General features: G+C 32.0%; 2 protein-coding genes across 2 annotated transcripts; both read left to right on the forward strand.

Moving 5' to 3' along the window:
* The first annotated feature begins 2,570 nt into the window (after positions 1-2,570).
* Positions 2,571-8,152, forward strand: LOC106768905 (chloroplast sensor kinase, chloroplastic). Its single transcript, XM_014654282.2, has 9 exons — positions 2,571-3,049; positions 3,305-3,469; positions 3,579-3,899; positions 4,254-4,319; positions 4,395-4,463; positions 5,215-5,307; positions 6,225-6,451; positions 7,012-7,285; positions 7,607-8,152. The coding sequence occupies exons 1-9, from the start codon at positions 2,696-2,698 to the stop codon at positions 7,862-7,864; spliced, it is 1,827 nt and encodes a 608-aa protein (XP_014509768.1). The 5' UTR covers positions 2,571-2,695; the 3' UTR covers positions 7,865-8,152.
* Positions 8,153-15,642: 7,490 nt separating this feature from the next.
* Positions 15,643-16,836, forward strand: LOC106766437 (early nodulin-75-like). The gene has a single exon (XM_014651166.2). The coding sequence runs from the start codon at positions 15,643-15,645 to the stop codon at positions 16,612-16,614; it is 972 nt and encodes a 323-aa protein (XP_014506652.1). The 3' UTR covers positions 16,615-16,836.
* Positions 16,837-18,460: the final 1,624 nt, after the last annotated feature.

Consider the following 18,460-nt stretch of genomic DNA (forward strand, 5'->3'; position numbering starts at 1 on the left):
AAACTGTAAATTATTACCATGGCTAGGGTTTCTATTGTTAGAATTTATGATTATCAGATACTAATTAATGAGCAATAAACCAATTTCCAAATATTAAAGCGGAAGCGTACCTAAAGACATTGGGAATGATTAATGAACCTGAGTTAGTCTCTGATCAATCTGTAATAGTCGTCTATGGTCTTCCCTTTGTAGAGCACCTTTAGTTCCCTTTAGATTTTCTCTTCTGATGGGGATAAAGAGAAAGAAACAGGAATGAATTGTTGTGCTCACAAATTGGGACCATGACCCCTTAAATAACCTCTGGCGGTTAATATTCTTTAGTTTCAATAATTACAATTTGGCCCCTTCAACAAATTATAATTATTGCTGGTCTCTACACAATACCTTTCATGACAAATATACCCTTAGCCATATTTAACTTAATTAGATCACTTTATAAAATTGGCTAATAAAATATAATGGCTCTAATACATTTAATATTTACTTATATATAAGTGACCCAAATTGCTAACATCTATTACAAAGTTTTTTGTGTTGAAATGCATTTTTCGCGAAACAGAATGAAATTTCGCTCTTGGACACGAGGAAGCCCCAAAAGGTCCGATTTACTCCCATATCTGTGTACTAAGACAGGTGGCCATTTCTGATTCCACGAGCATGAAAAAAGTGACACAATAATATTTAACTTTCAAAAACAAATCGAACAGTTAACGAAACCACATCGAAAGAAAGTTTGTAAAAATCACGATTCTTGTAGGTAAAAATGAATAGAGAATAGACTCTTACATCAATCAATAAACAATGGAAGAAGGAGAAAAGAAAAGCTACTCGAAACGAATGGCTTGTGGTTTACCGTACCTTTCTTTCTCGAAGGATAAAAATGGTACGGGTTAATGTATTAAATTTCTTATGTTAACTTTTTGAAGAACAATAAAATTAAGGGTTAAATATGCTTTTAGTCCCTGAAGTTTCACTGATTTTTTGTTTTAGTCCCTGCATGAAACATTGATGGCATTTGGTCCTCCTAGTATAGAAACATATATGTTTAGTCCCTAATTTTGGACGGCGTTAATTTTTTGGTGAGGTGGCTAACGGCATTGCCACGTCTTCTTCCAGCTTTACTGATATCTTTCTGCCACGTTCATTTTTGTAAATTTGGGAAAAAGCCCCAAATTGAAACCCTAGTTGCCCTCTTTCTTCGTTGTGCCGCCATGGAGGAATCACCTCCAGATCCAGAGGTTTCTTTTCCCTTGCTTCTAAACGTTCCTGGCATGGAAGAAATGTTATGATGAATACTTGTTCCTCTGCGAAAATTCGAGAAAATCAACATCGATTTGGGAGGTCCGAAGGGCGATGTTCAACGCGAACAGGACGATCGATCTGTTGTTGAAATCTGGCGCGACATAGTATTTGGAACGAACCACCCAGGCCTGCAAGAAAACCAGAAATGCAACAGCCATTAAAGGGTAAGCAAGTTGCCGTTATGGTGTGAACGCGACTTCACTGCAAAGGCGCCACTGCCGCAAGCGAAACCCACTGCTAAAGAAGCTTTCGCACCTCCACCAGCGAGAAACCAACGTCTCGAACGATCCCCTTTTTCTTCTCTGTACTTCTTTTCTGTGGCTTCTTCCTTCAAGTGTGAATTTCACTGTATTTTTTTGTTCTTTTTCACACTGAGTTGTGTGTTTTAGTGATTATGTAACTGGGTTAAGTTGTATTCCCTTCCTTGCATGTTTTTGTGTTTTTTGTGAACGGGTTACTCTTGAGTATTCTTCCTGTTACTTTTTCTGTATATGAAATGTTTTGATGGACTTGTTTTTGAGAATAAATACTTGATTATCATATTTTGGTTTGTTTTTGTGTCATTGGCTATGGATGGATTTAATACCCCTGTCTGGAGTGGTTCTGATTGCAAGAGATGATTTGCCTGTGAGATTTGTCTCAGAATTTTGTAATTGACTTAATACCAGAACATTTGGCCTAACTCTATCTCATTCAGAAAATTCTCAGAAACATTTGATGAATACTCATGGCAGGAATGAGTATTCATCATAGCATTTCTTTCATGGTAGGATCGTTTAGAAACAAGGGGAAAAGAAATCTCGGTGATTCTTCCATGGCGGCAATAGGGCAACCAGGTTTCAATTTGGGGCTTTTTTCCAAATTTACAAAAACCAACGTGGCAGACAAATATCAGTAAAGTTGGAAGAAGACGAGGCAGTGTCGTTAGCCACCTCACCAAAAAATTAACGCCGTCCAAAATTAGGGACTAAACATATATGTTTCCATACTAGGAGGACCAAATGCCATCAATGTTTCATTCAGAGACTAAAACCAAAAATTAGTGAAACTTCAGAAACTAAAAGCATATTTAACCCTAAAATTAAGTTTGATATTACCCAAGAAGACGCCACTAAAGTTAACGAAGAAAATGTTGACTAGTGTAAGTTAAACTATCACTGACAAAAAAAATTCTTTGTTAGTGTATCGGCATTTTCCCTCTACGCCCTTCTTCCTTCAGTGGTCAACATTGGAACAACAAATAAATACTAATAATAAAAATATGAAGAAAAAGAAGAAGAGTAAATTAAGAAGAAAAAAAGCTATAAATTCTTTTTGGCAGAAGGATGAAGAATCCAATCAAGTAGAAGTAGAAGCTTGATTTTGGTGTTGCAAAGTAATCAATCAAAGGGAAATGCTTGTCTGTGCAGCGAGCGCAGGTGTGACTCACACTCCTCCACACTCTTCGCTCAGCTTCTGCTCTTCCAACGCCAAATCCCACCGAATTTTCTCCAATTCCGTCAGCCTCCCTATCACGCACAACGACAACCCTACCTCCGATTCCGATGACGCCCTCCGCCTCACCGTGCCTTCTGCCGCTGCTGTTGCCTCCGCCATTCGCAAGGCCTCCACCTCCCCCGTACAGTTCACCCAGACCCTCCAGACCGATCGCCAAACCGGACTCGTGCTTCCCAGCACCGACTTCCATCGACTCTGTCTCCACCAGCTTCACCTCTTTCGCAGGATCGTTCCCGAAGCCCTACTCTCGGTTGCTCCTCCCTTTCTATAATTACCTGCGTCGTTCGTTTGTTGGCTTCAATTATAAGTTCAATTTCATGCATCAACTTGATGGACCGATGATTACTAAGATAGGGACTGAATTTGCTTTTCTGTAATATTCACGGCTGTTATTTGCAAATTTAGAAACTAAGTTGGCTGTTTCTAAGTAAGGATTACATATTTTGTTTGTTTTGACTTGAACTGAGTTATGTGATTAGGGAGATATGTTGTTTTTGGTGTTCAGGTGTATGTCAGACCAGCTGGTAGTTATGTGATGGATCGGTTGGAGCTTCGACGGGTTGCACTGTACCCTGGAGATGCAGAGTCAGAGGGCATTGTCATTCTTGTGGGTCATTTTAGTATTCCTGCGGGCTTGCGTACTGCTGAGGCCACACTTTCCAATTTGCAAGTGTGTTTATTATCTTGAGCACACAGTGTGCTTCTGCTTTTGTTACACTATGCCCGATTATTCTTCTTGTGTAGGATAAATGTAATGCAGTTGTTGATTTTAATTGTAGGTTAATGTTGTCCCTGAATGCAAGGCTGTCGTTCTTCCAATGGTGAAACACCCATTTGTTGTTGGTTTCTTGGTTGCCGAGCTTCCATTGGTGGAGCAGGAACAGTGTCAGAAACCTCAAAGTGAAGGTCCAGATATCTACACGTCTGTTGAGGAAGCTTATTCGTTGCCTCCCTTCCTGGATTTAGACAAGAAGTCGAGGGAAATTCAGACCCTTCGGGTCAAGGACGAAGCAGTTGGTATGCGTAACTTCACTTCTGAGCAAAGATCAAATGCTGTCAACATTTCACAGTCTCTTGCTATGGCATATGTGATGGATCAGGTTTATAAGCTGCCGGCTTTTTTTTTCCTTTGAACAAAAGAAGAAAATCCATTCATTAACTCATTACTCTTCAAATATGAAATCGTTGAAAGTTTGACACTCCTCATTCTGTGGGAAATCCTGGAAATTTGCATTTCACAACAGTTGCTACTTGTATGTGTGCTTTGATAGTTGTTGCATTGACGATCACAATTATTTTATCTATCAGTAGACTAAGTTACTGTTATGATGTAGCGTGCAATGCATGTCTTTGAAGTTTATTTCTCTATGTCATTGTTGTATGGGTTCACGACTGTTACAACAATAGCTTTAACGTCTGGACTTAAATTTCTCATGGTTGTGCTCCTTTTACAGAAAGCAATGTTACTTCAGCAATCAACATGGCAAAATAATGTCAGAATGGGTAATCTGGTTGAGCAAGTATGGGTTATGGACTGTTGTTGCATTCCTGTAATATCTCATTTTCATCTTGATCTAATTTTTCTTTTCTTACAGATCCGTGGTCCACTTTCCAGTATTCAAACCTTAAGTAAAATCCTGTCTGCACAGACAAAGAGAACTCAGGTTTGAAGATTGTCTAAATTGTATCTGATGAAATGTAAATTCACGTACATTTATATTTGTGTAAGTGGGAACCCAAGTAGCCAGTTGGACGAGGTCCAAGCTGAATCAAGTTTGGGCCAATGGTATGGGTCTGGCCTTATGATCCAAACCCATGGATAAAACCCTGTTCTGGCGGGGATCATTTTCCATTTTTGCGGGGGTTGAGTTCAGGTTGTAAAATGTGTGCTATGATTGTTATTTTTTCTTAATAATAAAAACTGTGTCATTACCATGTTAATTATAAGCCACTTTCTGAAAACTGAGTATTCATACGTTACTTTTACTACAAACTGTTTACTTAAACTAGGTCAACCCATTAGTTGAATTGATATATGATCATGTCTAGTCTGCAATATAAGTGCACATATATCATGTATCATAAACTACCATTTTAGGCAGATTTAATATTTTGAAAATCCCTTGTTTGAGCATGCACTTTATGTGTACTGAATGTGCTACCTTTAGTAAGTTGGAGATTGCAGGCTATACTCTTATTCATGAGACCTTGAATTTAATTCTTTTATTAGTTTCAATGCAATAATATGGGAGGTTTTAGATAAAGGAATTACTAAATGAAAATAGATCATTTCAGAAAATTAGTGTGAACATGCTGCAAAACGAAAAAGTGTTCAATCTGAAAGGATATTGAATCTTTGTCCATACCTTATGATTATTGTAAGTTAAGAATGTCTCATAATTGGTAACTACACAGATTTCATATGACATTGTTGAAGACCTCTTGGTGCAAGGTAATCGTTTGAGGGATGTTCTCCAACAACTACAGGATGCTGTTTATTTGACAAAGGTACTTCTTTCGTTTCTACTTATAATCATGCTAGCATGCAGATACTTTTCATTTACCAATAATCAATTAGTGACTTGATGTTCAATGTACGTTGGAAGATCTTGAGTTTTCATCCCATTTTGTCTCTTCCTCTATATAATTGTGGCATGCAAAAATGTTCTTTTGGGCAAATGTGTCTTGTAACAAAAGAAATAAAGGGATTTGAGTCCTAAGTATTACATTCAAAGGATTAATTCGTGATAACTGAATTATCTAATACCTTTTGCTACTCAAACGACAGAAAGGGATTATTACTAGAGAATCAGAAGAGAAAGAGAAATTAGAAACTTAAATCCTGAAGCACATGAAAGAGTTCAGTGATAAATTGCTTAGGTCTGTGCCTCACTTGCATTCAATTGTGGGACTTCCAATATCTCTGTACTCATGTGTTCTCTTATCAATTGTGAATCCCCTCTGCTAACCTAAATCTGTGGTCTTGAATTGCTTATATTTTTCCCTTACTGAAATACCAAGTTTGGTCAACTAAGGCACAAAACAAGAAAAGGTTAAGGAATCAAGTTACTTGTTAGTTTAATAATAATAACAGTCAAATGCATTTCAGGAATTTAGGTTTGGTCATGCAACAATTCTAAGTGCGTCTTGGATTGAACTTATTTTTGCAGATGGATAGAATATTTGAAAAAAGAAGTGACGATTTCCTTGAAATTAAGCCCAGCGAAGCATGATTTATTTCTACTTATACTAACTAATGGCCGATTCCGAACATGCTAGAAGTACATTTTTTTGAACAAAGTTTGTCTTGACCAGTTTCTTATGGAGAGAATACTCAGCAAGCAATTTATAATAAACAAAAAAGGGAAGCAAGCACCTGTATAAATTAGTGCACCTCTGATGTTCATTTTTTGTCCAATATGTAGAATAATATAGTGCGCTACAATGAAGAAGCAATCAAGAAAATGAATGGTTCTGCCCACATACTTGCCGAATCAGCTAGATCTCAATTGCTAGATAGCTCCCCAGGGGATGATCTCTCTTCAAATAAAATGAAAAATTCTAGTGAGTCACTTTCTCTAACTGCTGCTGTCCACGATATAGAGATGCCACTACCACCTTTGGCTCTTGCTCCATTGCAACATGGAATCAGGTGGGTTTGACCGGTTAATAAAAGCTCACGCTTCTTCTTATACTGTCATCACTTAACCCCCCATTTTCCTCTCTCTCTCTCTCTCTATATATATATGTGTGTGTGTGTGTGTGTGTGTGTTTGTGTGTGTGTATCATGTTTATGTATGTTTGAAAGTGATCAAATTGTTTTCAGATTAACTTTATGAGAGTTATTTTTCATTTTCACTCTTGATATTCTCTTATTTAGTGGTGAAAGATGAACTACTTAGTATAACTCTTTAGATTAAGAGAAAATTTAAGGTTAAGATGAGGAATAACTCTCTGAAAGTTACTCTTGAAGCAACTTCATCCTACCCTTCCTCTCTTTCTTTACATATACCCTCTTGATTTTTTTGATATCCCACTCAACCTAAATAAGCTCTTAACTCTGCACTTTCTTTTTGCATCAATAATATCTTATATATTTAATTCGTTCATTAGCTTTCAGCTATGCTTTTGGCTTTTAGATAGTTTTTTCTTTTATCAATTATTTTCTTGTATGCATTTTTTTGCTTATGCTCTTTTGTTAACGTCAGGAAGATCATGCAATGTTTCTGAAGTATTGACAGAATTAGTTGATTCAGTTAGACCACTTGCCCAGAGTCAAAAACGTTTGGTGGAACTAAGTGAACTCTCATCACCTTTGCTAGCTGCTGTAGAAGAACCTGCCCTGCGCCAGGCTTTCAGCAATCTTATTGAAGGTGCTTTACTACGGACTCATGTTGGAGGAAAGGTTGAAATTGTATCTACTGCAGCACCAGCTGGTGGCACCCTTGTACTTATTGATGATGATGGTCCTGATATGCACTACATGGTAACTTCAGTTCACTCCCACTCCTGCTGTACTTGCTTGGTTTTCTTTTGAACTAGCTGGAAATTGTTTTATGCACGTAATTTGCAAATTTGAAGCATCTCCATGGGAAACCCGGGAACATTCAATGCCTTGTGCTTGATCAAAGTCTTAGTTTAAGCATATTTATTGTGAGAAAATATTGCAGCATTTTCCCAATAACCCTGCACTTGAAGCCCACTTCTTATTTATGTTCAAACAGTTCTTATATCGAGTGTTTTATTGCAAGTGGAATTGAATTTTGTAAAAATAGAAATTAATTGTCGGTTATGAACATGTATGCAGACTCAGATGCACTCACTCACACCTTATGGACAAGAACTGTTGTCTGATGGTATGATTGAGGACAATATGACTTGGAACTTTGTTGCTGGGATGACTGTTGCTCGTGAGATACTAGAAAGCTATGGCTGTGTCGTCCGTATCGTTTCACCTCGGATTAAAGATGCTCCTCTGGGAGCTGGGGGAACACGTCTTGAACTCTGGCTTCCTTCAATTGCAAAATCTGATTTGAGCAGCCAGACCCAAGAGGGTATAGCATGAGTTCAAGTTCTCATCGAAGATAAAAACATCCATTCTCAAACAACATTGTAGGACGTGGTGATTACAAGATTGTAAAATTAAGGGGTGGTAAATATTACTAGTTCTTTCTTCGTTATTGCTGAAGATAGCTATCTCTGTATATAGCTCGTTGAGATTTCTTTGTTACAGCATTACTTTTATGGCTTTGTTGTGTGTCATGTAAACATTTTTTCAACACACTAAAGTGTATGCATATTACATCACATGAATACCTATTGGGTTTAAAAGAGTGGATGTATCTGAACTTCAGCTTTTGTACCATTAGAAAGAATCCCCTCAATTTTATATAAAAAGAAAATACCCAGTTTTGGAAATGACTCGTAATTTATCCTATTAACCAGCAGCAGAGAGAGAAGTGCACTGGTTAAAAGTAAAATACACAGACCAGATTTATTTGATTAAATTTAAATGAAGTGTTTTAATATTGTTTTATTCTATTTATTTTTAATAAAAAATGTGATACATGATTAAAAAGTATTCTTATGTATATATTGACTGTTACATTTTATTAGTGGACCAGAGTAAGAAACATATGTTTCTTTTCACGTCAAACATAGATCATCAGTTTTCCTTTTTGTATTTTCTTGCTTCAACTTTTTCTCGTCTCTCTTTTTGTAGACAGCATGAAATGAGTTCATCTTTCTTACAGTTATAAAATATTTTGAATTGACCAAGCTATGAAGGAAGAGAAATCAATACTAAATTATAAGCAAGTCTTTCGATGTCTCAATCTTTAGTGTTTTAAGTTTTGAATAATATTTAACATTTTCAAAATGCATTCCCACACATTTTCTTTGTCCCTAATGCTTCATAGAAATCAAGTATGAAGAAAAACACTTGTTTATGTTTTATCCTTTTTATAGTTATAAAATATCTTAAATTGACCATATAAAGGAAAAAAAATCAATACTAGATGAGCAAGTCTTTCAACATCTCAATCTTTATAATATTAAGTTTTGAAATAATATTTGACATCTCCGAAATGTACTCCTTCACATTTTCTTTGTCCTTGATACTTCATAGAAATCAAGTCTTAAAGAAGAACATTTGTCTTTGTCTTATCGTTTTCTTTTTTTTTTCAAAAGTGCTATTCAATTCAGTAAGGAAATCTTTGATACTTTAATCTCTTTAAAGATAATATCCAAAAGACTTTAGGAATGTCATGCTTAATTATCATTAAGACTCATGTAATTTGAGCAATCTATGTTATTTTTCTATAGTCTAAAAAATTTGTTTCGTTAAGAACCAAAATTGAATTTGTACTATATGTATCTAAGACCATCTCGGCCTACACACCTAAGGTTATCTCAGGCTTGCTTGATATCATCTCAGTCCATAATGACCAAGATCTTTTTATTTCTCATGACCGAGATGAACACCTATGGTGATTGGGATCACATCAACCTCAAAACATTGTTACAATAAGGATTAACTAAGTTAGTAAAAGTTAACAACTAAGATGTATTAGCAAATCATTAAACAGATTAATTATGTTAGTTATCTATGTGATTCAGGCCCAATTGGATAAGGGCCTATAAACCTAATATAAATAACACAGCTTATGAGGTAATTAGTTATGTATTCATTATTACAACATTTATTACTCTCATTGATGTACACCTCTGACTTAAGCATCGTGTTGTGTTTTTTGTAGGCACACCCTTGCTTAGAGTGATACCTAGATTTTGGAACAACTCGATTTGAAGGTTGAAGAATATAGTGAAGAGCTTTTTGTGGAGTCATTGTAGGGTATCTTCGATTAGAGTTGTCAAAACAGGTAGCCCGGCTCGACCCGGCCCGGCCCACCATGGGTTGGTCACTTAGTGAGTCAAACCTGGCTCATTTATTAGCGAGCCAGAAAAATCTGAACCTCGCTCGACCCACCACGGGTTGGCTCACTAATCCATTTAATTATAGGTTTTTTAAAATAAAAAGAATTACAAACTTTCTATATTCAAATTTAAACAAATTTCACTCCTAAAAAATGATGTTAAACTGAAGACAATTCAAAATAATAATAATAAGTACAATATAATCCAAATGTCATCCAAAAACAAACACAAAAAACATACAAAAAAACCTGCTCCTTGAAGAATTTCAGTGAAGAAATGAGAGTGACAACACCGTAAATAAGAGCAAGTTCCGTGAGAGTGATTTGTGAGAGCAGATGTTACTTTTTTTGGTATTCATAGTGAGTGAAGAGAGTATTTTATCTTTTAGGGTTTCATAAATAAAATAATAAATTAAAAAAATAAAATTAGGTAGGTGGGTTAGTGGGCCAACCCGGTCCACCACGAGTTCAACCCACACGAGCCGAGTTTAAATGAGTCGGGTTGAAATCTGATCCGCATAAAAAAAATTCAATTTTTTCAAACTCAACCTGACCCGAACCCGTGGTGAGCCGGGTTGACTCGCGGGTTGTGACCCATTTTGACGACTCTATCTTCGATCGTGCAAGAACATTCAAATTATCATATATTGAACGAAAATAGTAATTGAATTAAGAACAAAATAAATAATGTAATTATGTTCACATTATAAAAAAAAAAATATCAACCATGAATATGTTCAAATAATGGAATAGCTCATCTTAAGATACCTAGTGTACCCTCAATATAAAGTATTTAGAGAGTAATACTAATTGCTAGTGATGTCATGTTGTAATAATCAAATATTGATAATAAAACATATCAAACAATAAATTTATCTTTGGATTGATTTATCATTGACAAGTAAAATCTTACAATTATCACACGTTTATCATTATAAATTTGTATACAATTCGTCTATTAATTAATCTTCCTTTAAGTATATCAATATTTGCATGCATAAACATAAACATAATATTTCTCACAAAAAATTTACACAATAGAGGTAACTTTGGTGACTTCTTGATTCTTTTAACTCATCTAAAATGTTGAACTAACAAAATTTGAACATGTGTCAAATCCAAAGATAAAAAATAACAATAAAATATAAAATAAGTTTCATTATGAATTTGGAAAACACCAATTTTAAGTAGCGTTGTATGTATATTTATTAAATGTTAATAGAATGTGAAAGTGTATCTAAATATGTCACTGGGTGTGACTTGGATATCAATAATGGTAACAAGTACGTGATATTTCAATATAGAAAATCTTATATTGTTTTCTCTCATATTATTGAGGATGAAGAGAAAATAAAACCTTAATAAAGTATATAATATTACATTTTCTATAAATAGAGACCATAATCACCCTTTTAACATCTATCAATCATATTATAAATTTTAATAATTTCAACCTCTCATAAAATCATAATATTATTTTAGAGCTACTTATAAACTTATCATTAACATATTACTTTATAATTTTAACTAATCATATAATCCTAATACATTTTAATAATATATAATAAAAAATTAAATAATATATAATTGTAAACATCGTCTATCATACGACTTAAACTTAAAATCATTTCTTGATAATAATATATATTCCTAGTTAAAAAAATGTGTTAAAATTAAATATTACTCTGCAAATCCTCGAAATAATGGATTTAACTCTTTAAACAAATGATATATATATATATATATATATATATATATATATATAAAAGATCAAAACAATTAATGAAATAATTATATATAAATATAGTTATGTGTCTGCAAAACAAAATTATTGAGCAGTTTAAATTAACCCCATGGATTCCCTGTGTCTGAATAAAATAATTAAATTGTTTAAATTTCAACTATTCATTTCAATCAGAATGACACAGATTTCCCTCATAAGATGATAAAATACTAAATAATTTCTAATCAGAAAATTAATAATTAAAACACAATTAATAAACTAAAACACCTTTAGTTATTAAATAACACCAACTAAATTAATATGTTACTATGTAAAAGAATAAAAACTATCATTTACGATCTTAAAATAAAATAAAAAATTAAAAAAAAAGTACAAAGCATCAACAGTACTATAATACAGTTTTATATATGTTACTGTATTCGAATACGAAGATTCACATATCAACTATTGCTGTGATCAGTGAAAAAAGAATAAAAAAAAAAACTATTTATGCATGATTAGCTTTAAACTATATCTTGTTCATTGCTAATAATATTTGAAAAAAATGAACAGTTTTTGACCTTTCATTAACAAGCAAGACATTTCGAAGATTAGTTAACATGTCACTTTCTCCGACAAAGACATGCATGCATCTAAATATGGCTACGTGCTAAACTATGAAATAGAATATTAATCTAAATTGTAGTTTTTAATTCATTAAGATAAAAAAAATGTTATTCCTTGTAGAGTGAAAAGAATATGAAAGATGTTATTATCGGAGTGAAATATCTTTCATGGATATACATAAAGTTTTAATAGTTGGAAAAACTGTGCTCAAATTTGGCAGCAACTATGGAGCCTGAAACCCTTGTAAATCCAAATTAGGCCAACGTGGCAACACATTAAATATCAATATATTTTCACATTTTTTATAAGTTTTAAAGTATCAAATAAGTTATAGAAGAAGAAGGGCTATGATATGTTAATTTTTTCAATAATTTTTTATAATAGATTATGTGTCACTATTTTTATTAATTTATATATTTGAAATAGATCAATTACGATTTAAATCAACATTTGTTTTTGAATAATATAATTCATGACATTGTGAGTACATTCTAGTATGGATTATATTGGAAGTCGGGTGCCATGATCTTCCAAAATTTTAATTTATTTTAAACTTTTTTAGTATATAATGAGAATTAAATTAGAAACATTTTTTTTTCATAAAATATACTATTTGATGTAAATAATAAAACATAATTAGATATTTTTTATTTTCTCTCTTTCGAGGTACTTATGGATTGTAATCATTTTCTATTCTTACATTTTCTTTTTTATAGTAGAAGTTAGACACAAAGTGATTCTTTATACTTTCATTTTTTATGTGTTATGTTCCATTTTTAAAGAAAAAAAAATGTAATTCTTTATTGTCTTACTTGGTAATAAAATATTAGTTTTATAGTGTTCTTTTATCTCATGAATACTTTTTATAATATTCTTTTATAAACACAAAAGAAAAAGTTATCTACTATATATTTTTTTCTAATTCATTTTAATTGTGCTTTAATTATAAAAAAAATATTTTAGTAATTATGTATCTCTATTTTTTATTAGATTTTGATAAATTACTTTTTAGTCTTAAACTATGTTTTCTTTTTTAAAAAAAGAAGTATAGTGATGAAAAATAAAAAAATAAATTTACGTTTTAAAAATGATAAAAGGAAACTTATTCGTGATATTTAACTTCTTTCCATTATAAAACATATAATTTTTTGTTGTATTAATAACGGTAATTAAATATATAAATTTTTGAATGTATTGTTAATCTTTCAAAATAAGATATGTCACCTTGTATAAATTAACTTAAATGCATTTTTTAATCTTTTATGAAATGTTTTTTAAAATCAAACATTGAAAAGAATTTAAGTTGTAAAATGAATAATACTTTAAATATAATAATTAACTATTACAAAAAATAAGAATTTGAAAAGTTGTTGGTAATACAAGGGATAAAATTTAGACCTCTATCATTTCAAGCTATGGCGGTGGAACTTCGTTCGTGTTGCTGAAAGAAACTTCACATTTTTTTAATTTCAGGGAAGTAGAGTTTAATTTTTCTTATACTTGCTTTTCTTGATAGAGACTTTATTTTTCAGTTCAGTCTCAATTTTTTTAAAACTTTTTATAAATATTTTATCTTCTTTTAAATTTAACCTATACTTTTCAAATTAATCTTAATTTATCCTTAAAATTCACTCCATTTGTAAATAGTCTCATACTATATATATTAGAGTTCATTTACTAATTAAATACTTAATAAACAAAACTTTACAATTGTTTTTACTTTAAAAAATCACCTTTATAATAATTAAAAAAATATGACAATAACCCAATTTAACCTTGCTTTTGACAAGTTTAATAATTTCCTCTTTTATATATTGATAATGAAATGTTATAAAAATTCAATTATAAAATTTTGATAGAAAAATATATTGTAATGATAAAAAGAAATTTAACCAATTATATTAAATTAAGTGTAAGTTTTTCCTAAAACCAAAGAAATTTTTGTCAGATTATATATTTAAGAGACACATTTTTACATTTATTTGACACACTATAATAATGAAATAATCATAAAAGTGTAAATTTTTGTATTATTTAAAAAAAAATATAGATAAAGATAATATCAAATCAACCAAAAGAATTTAGATGAGTTAAATAATCTCTATATTTAAGCCTTAGAAATATGCAGGTTTACGAATATAACGTGGATTCGATACCTTAACTAATACTGAAATGAATATTAACTAACATTTTCAGTTATTCATAGACAAAAAAACAAAGCACTGACGTTTATTTTAAAAACACTAATCTAAAAATACTTTATTTAGCCACATTCTTCTACAAAAATTTTTAAAATAAAATAAACTTCTTTTGGATTAAATAAATTTTTATTAATTTTCTAATTGGTACTATTTTTAAAATCATTTCAATATATTTTAATTCATCATTTAATAGGTATAAAGAGTTAATCTTGTGAATAATTTTATTCCTCTGAATTAATAATATTAATATGTCATTATTCTGGCAAATATTTACAAGTAAGTATCAACATTAGTACGTCAGTATCATTAATTAAAAAATACGAATAAATATTATAATCAATTTCGCATAATTTATTAAATGGCGAGTATAAAAACGAGTTAAAAAATTGAACTTATTGTTGATTTAATATTATAATCAACAATATATGTCAACAATATCATATTTTGTGTGTGTGTGTAACTATGTCCATTTAATATATAAACGGTTTTGTTTAGATATATTAATTCTTCGTCATCAATACTTTTCACTATTCTATAATTCACCTTAGAAAAAAGAAAAAGAAAAAAACACACATAAAAAAATGAACATTTTTTCTGTCTATAAATGAAGGTAAAGACACATTCACCTCAATTTCCATTATCTTTGGTATGAAAATTAAACTTTGATATTTGTGTATAGTTACACTCCTATCATTATTCTCTTACTTTCTTTGTAATTATCAAATTCTTAGGAATACGTTTATTTATAATTAACCGTGGTTCTTAATGTTTAAGACATTTTTTTATTATTTTTTCTAATTATATTTTTATTTTGCCTAATTTTTTAAATTAATTTACAATGTATTTATTTAGATGTACAAATAAATAATATATAATATACAGAGAAAACTTAAACCTGATTTTCGCACAATAATAATTAATCCCACACCCCGACTTATTTCGAGAATAGAAAGAAGTCTCGAAAGCCATAATTCCATTTCATGTTTAAAAATATTAAACATGTCTTTGAAAATTTAATTCCTCGATTACATTTGTCCAAAGCTAAAACAATTTATAATTAAATGAGAATATTAAATATGTTTAACACTCACACACACAAACTTAAATAAAATAATTAAAAAATATTCAGAATTTGTTTTAAAAAATATTTTAGTAGTATTTAAACTCAAATGAATGGAAAATTGAAGAGAGTAGTTATCAGTTTAAGAATAAAAATTGCACCGACTAATTATTTTACATTTATATTTTTAATTTTAGCATTTATATTGTAAAATAAGTAAATAATTGCATGTGTGATTGTGTCCTATAAATAGTTTGGAAATGTTATGTCATTTATCTTCACCAAGAGCTGAGACACATGACTTGTAGACTACACTCACTTCTGCTGCTCCTACTTGGAGTGGTGATTCTCACCACTCCGGTCTTTGCTTCCATCAGGCCACGCTTCTTCTACGACCCTCCTCCAACTCACAAACCACCCACTTACCAACCAACACCGCCACCACTCTACCAACCACCACCACCACCACCCCACCACCCTCCACATCACCATCCTCCACCACCACCTGAATACCAGCCTCCTCATGAAAAACCACCTCATCATAATCAACCACCTTATGAAAAGCCACCACCAGAATACGAACCCCCTCCACCAGAATACCAACCTCCTCATGAGAAGCCACCACCGGAATACCAACCTCCTAATGAAAAACCACCACCCGAACACCAACCTCCTCATGAAAAACCACCACCAGAATACCGACCTCCTCATGAGAAGCCACCACCGGAGTACCAACCTCCTCATGAGAAACCACCACCGGAGTACCAACCTCCTCATGAGAAACCACCACCAGAGTACCAGCCTCCTCATGAGAAGCCGCCGGAGTACCACCCTCCTCATGAGAAACCACCACCAGAATATGAACCTCCTCATGAAAAACCACCGCCAGAACACGAACCTCCTCATGAAAAACCACCACCAGAACACGAACCTCCACCTGTGTACGAACCCCCTTATGAAAAACCACCACCAAAACACGAACCTCCTTATGAGAAGCCACCGCCAGTGTACGAACCCCCTTATGAGAAACCACCACCTGTTTATGAACCTCCTTACGAGAAACCACCACCAGTGTACGAACCCCCTTATGAGAAATCACCACCGATATATGAACCGCCTTATGAGAAGCCACCTCCAATAGTGTACCCACCCCCACTATACCACCCTCCATACGAGAAACCACCAGTTTACGAGCCACCACCATTTGAGAAGCCACCAATCTACAACCCCCCACCTTATGGTCACTATCCACCATCCAAGAAAAACTAATAACCAGTGCCCAACATCACATGTTTCGGTCTACTCAAAGTTAGACCTTTCGTTTGTCGTATAAAGTTTTTTGTTTGCGTTTAGGAAGCACTTTTAATATGTGAAGTACGTACAATCTCTCCTTTCTGCATGCACTGTTTCTTCAGAATAAAGGCTCTATGCCTTGTAATGTATAATTTCAGTTTCCCTTTCATATAAATAAATATTGTAATGTCAATTATCTTTCTGTTTAAATCTTCTGTCTCTACACGTTATGAAAGATAAAAACATGATTTTGTTCTCTACTTTATCAACTTCATAATCACAGATGAAGTAGAAACCATGATTAAAATTGGATGATCTGCATATTCATGTTTGAAATATTTGACATCAAACAAATAAGTAAGTGTGCATTCTTGAATCAAGTTCAGACTGATTTGGTTTCCACCATAATTTTCTTGCCTAATTTTTATTTAAACATCACTTTGGAAATCCTGATGCTGCTGTAAGTTATGCAACCTTAATGGGAAATGCTTATAGTCTGATCTAATTAAATAGGAAAATCTCTTTTTAACAATTAAATATGACTTAACCATCTTATATATCACACATTGAATTATATATTTGTGTATAAATATTAAAATTAATTTTTATCGTATAATACATATATGTATATATATAATGTTAACTGCAATAAATTATAATACGTATATATTAGATAATAATAAATTAAAAACTAATTTTATAATTATTTACAAAATTAAAAAAAAACATTATTATTGTTCAATATAATAAAAATTATTTATAAGATTAATTTCTCTTTTAAGTTAAATATACATATAAAATAAATAGAAAAGTATGAACTAAGTTAAAAATATAAATAGAAAATAATAAAAAAATTAAAATAAAATATAAAAATAAGATACTTATATAAAATGTTTAATAATATAATAATAAAAATTAATAAAATCATTATTATAAAAATAAATATAAATAATTTGTAAAATAATAAATAAATTTTTTTTATTTATTTTAAAGGTAGTTTTTTTAAAATAAAATTAATGAATATTTTAATTTGAAAATTTTTACTAAAGGATATGTGACATCCCAAATATTATATAGACATACATATAATAAGATTCAGCTATTATAGTACGAGAAAGCAGTTAGGAGTTAATAGAGGACAGTATTAAACATATAGTCATCCAAAAATATGGCTGAAATTTAAAATTTGATAGAAGTTTAATAATTCTCCAAAATACATGACCAACTAAAGATTTAAGGATGCCTAAAGAGTGTTTCTAAAAATATAGAACATGTCAAAACAAAAGCTAGAAAAAGTCCTAAGAACTAGAAGTTGTGTCTTCTTCGTTCTCCAATGCTCACTCCAAGGGTACATCATCAGCTACTGCTCACATCCAAAGGATTGAATGATCATCGCAAGGGGGAAAGACAAGCACATACAATAAACAAATGCAAGGGTAAGCTAGGTATAATAAAAATAAAACATGTTATCAATCAAGTATTTCAAGCATGTAATGACAATAATACAACACAAACTGTAAATGAATGCATTTGATTGATACCAATGACAGACCACGTGATTTGACCGTCCAGACTAGTATGAAATGTCGAGTTCCAGGGGTTTGTGCACTTGTGGTGGCCTCTACTGCTTTGCAAAGTCATTGCCAACGGGTTTCACCCTTACCACTCACAAGTGTAAGTCCAACCAAACTCATCTTGGCCCATATAAAATGGAGACACCCAAGACTAGGACCTCCTACTATTCTCACCACATGACTCATCACTCTCTAATTGAGCATGGATGGTCATTAGAATGTCAAGGTAAACCCCATCCTGAACTCCG

Source organism: Vigna radiata, chromosome 7, assembly GCF_000741045.1.
Source record: "Vigna radiata var. radiata cultivar VC1973A chromosome 7, Vradiata_ver6, whole genome shotgun sequence".
Classification (NCBI taxonomy): domain Eukaryota; kingdom Viridiplantae; phylum Streptophyta; class Magnoliopsida; order Fabales; family Fabaceae; genus Vigna; species Vigna radiata.

Coding starts and splice junctions, on each gene's coding strand:
- LOC106766437 (XM_014651166.2), top strand. CDS start 15,643: ATGACTTGTAGACTACACTCACTTCTGCTGCTCCTACTTGGAGTGGTG.
- LOC106768905 (XM_014654282.2), top strand. CDS start 2,696: ATGCTTGTCTGTGCAGCGAGCGCAGGTGTGACTCACACTCCTCCACAC. Junction 5,308..6,224: donor ATGCTGTTTATTTGACAAAG/GTACTTCTTTCG, acceptor TCCAATATGTAG/AATAATATAGTGCGCTACAA. Junction 6,452..7,011: donor CCATTGCAACATGGAATCAG/GTGGGTTTGACC, acceptor AACGTCAGGAAG/ATCATGCAATGTTTCTGAAG.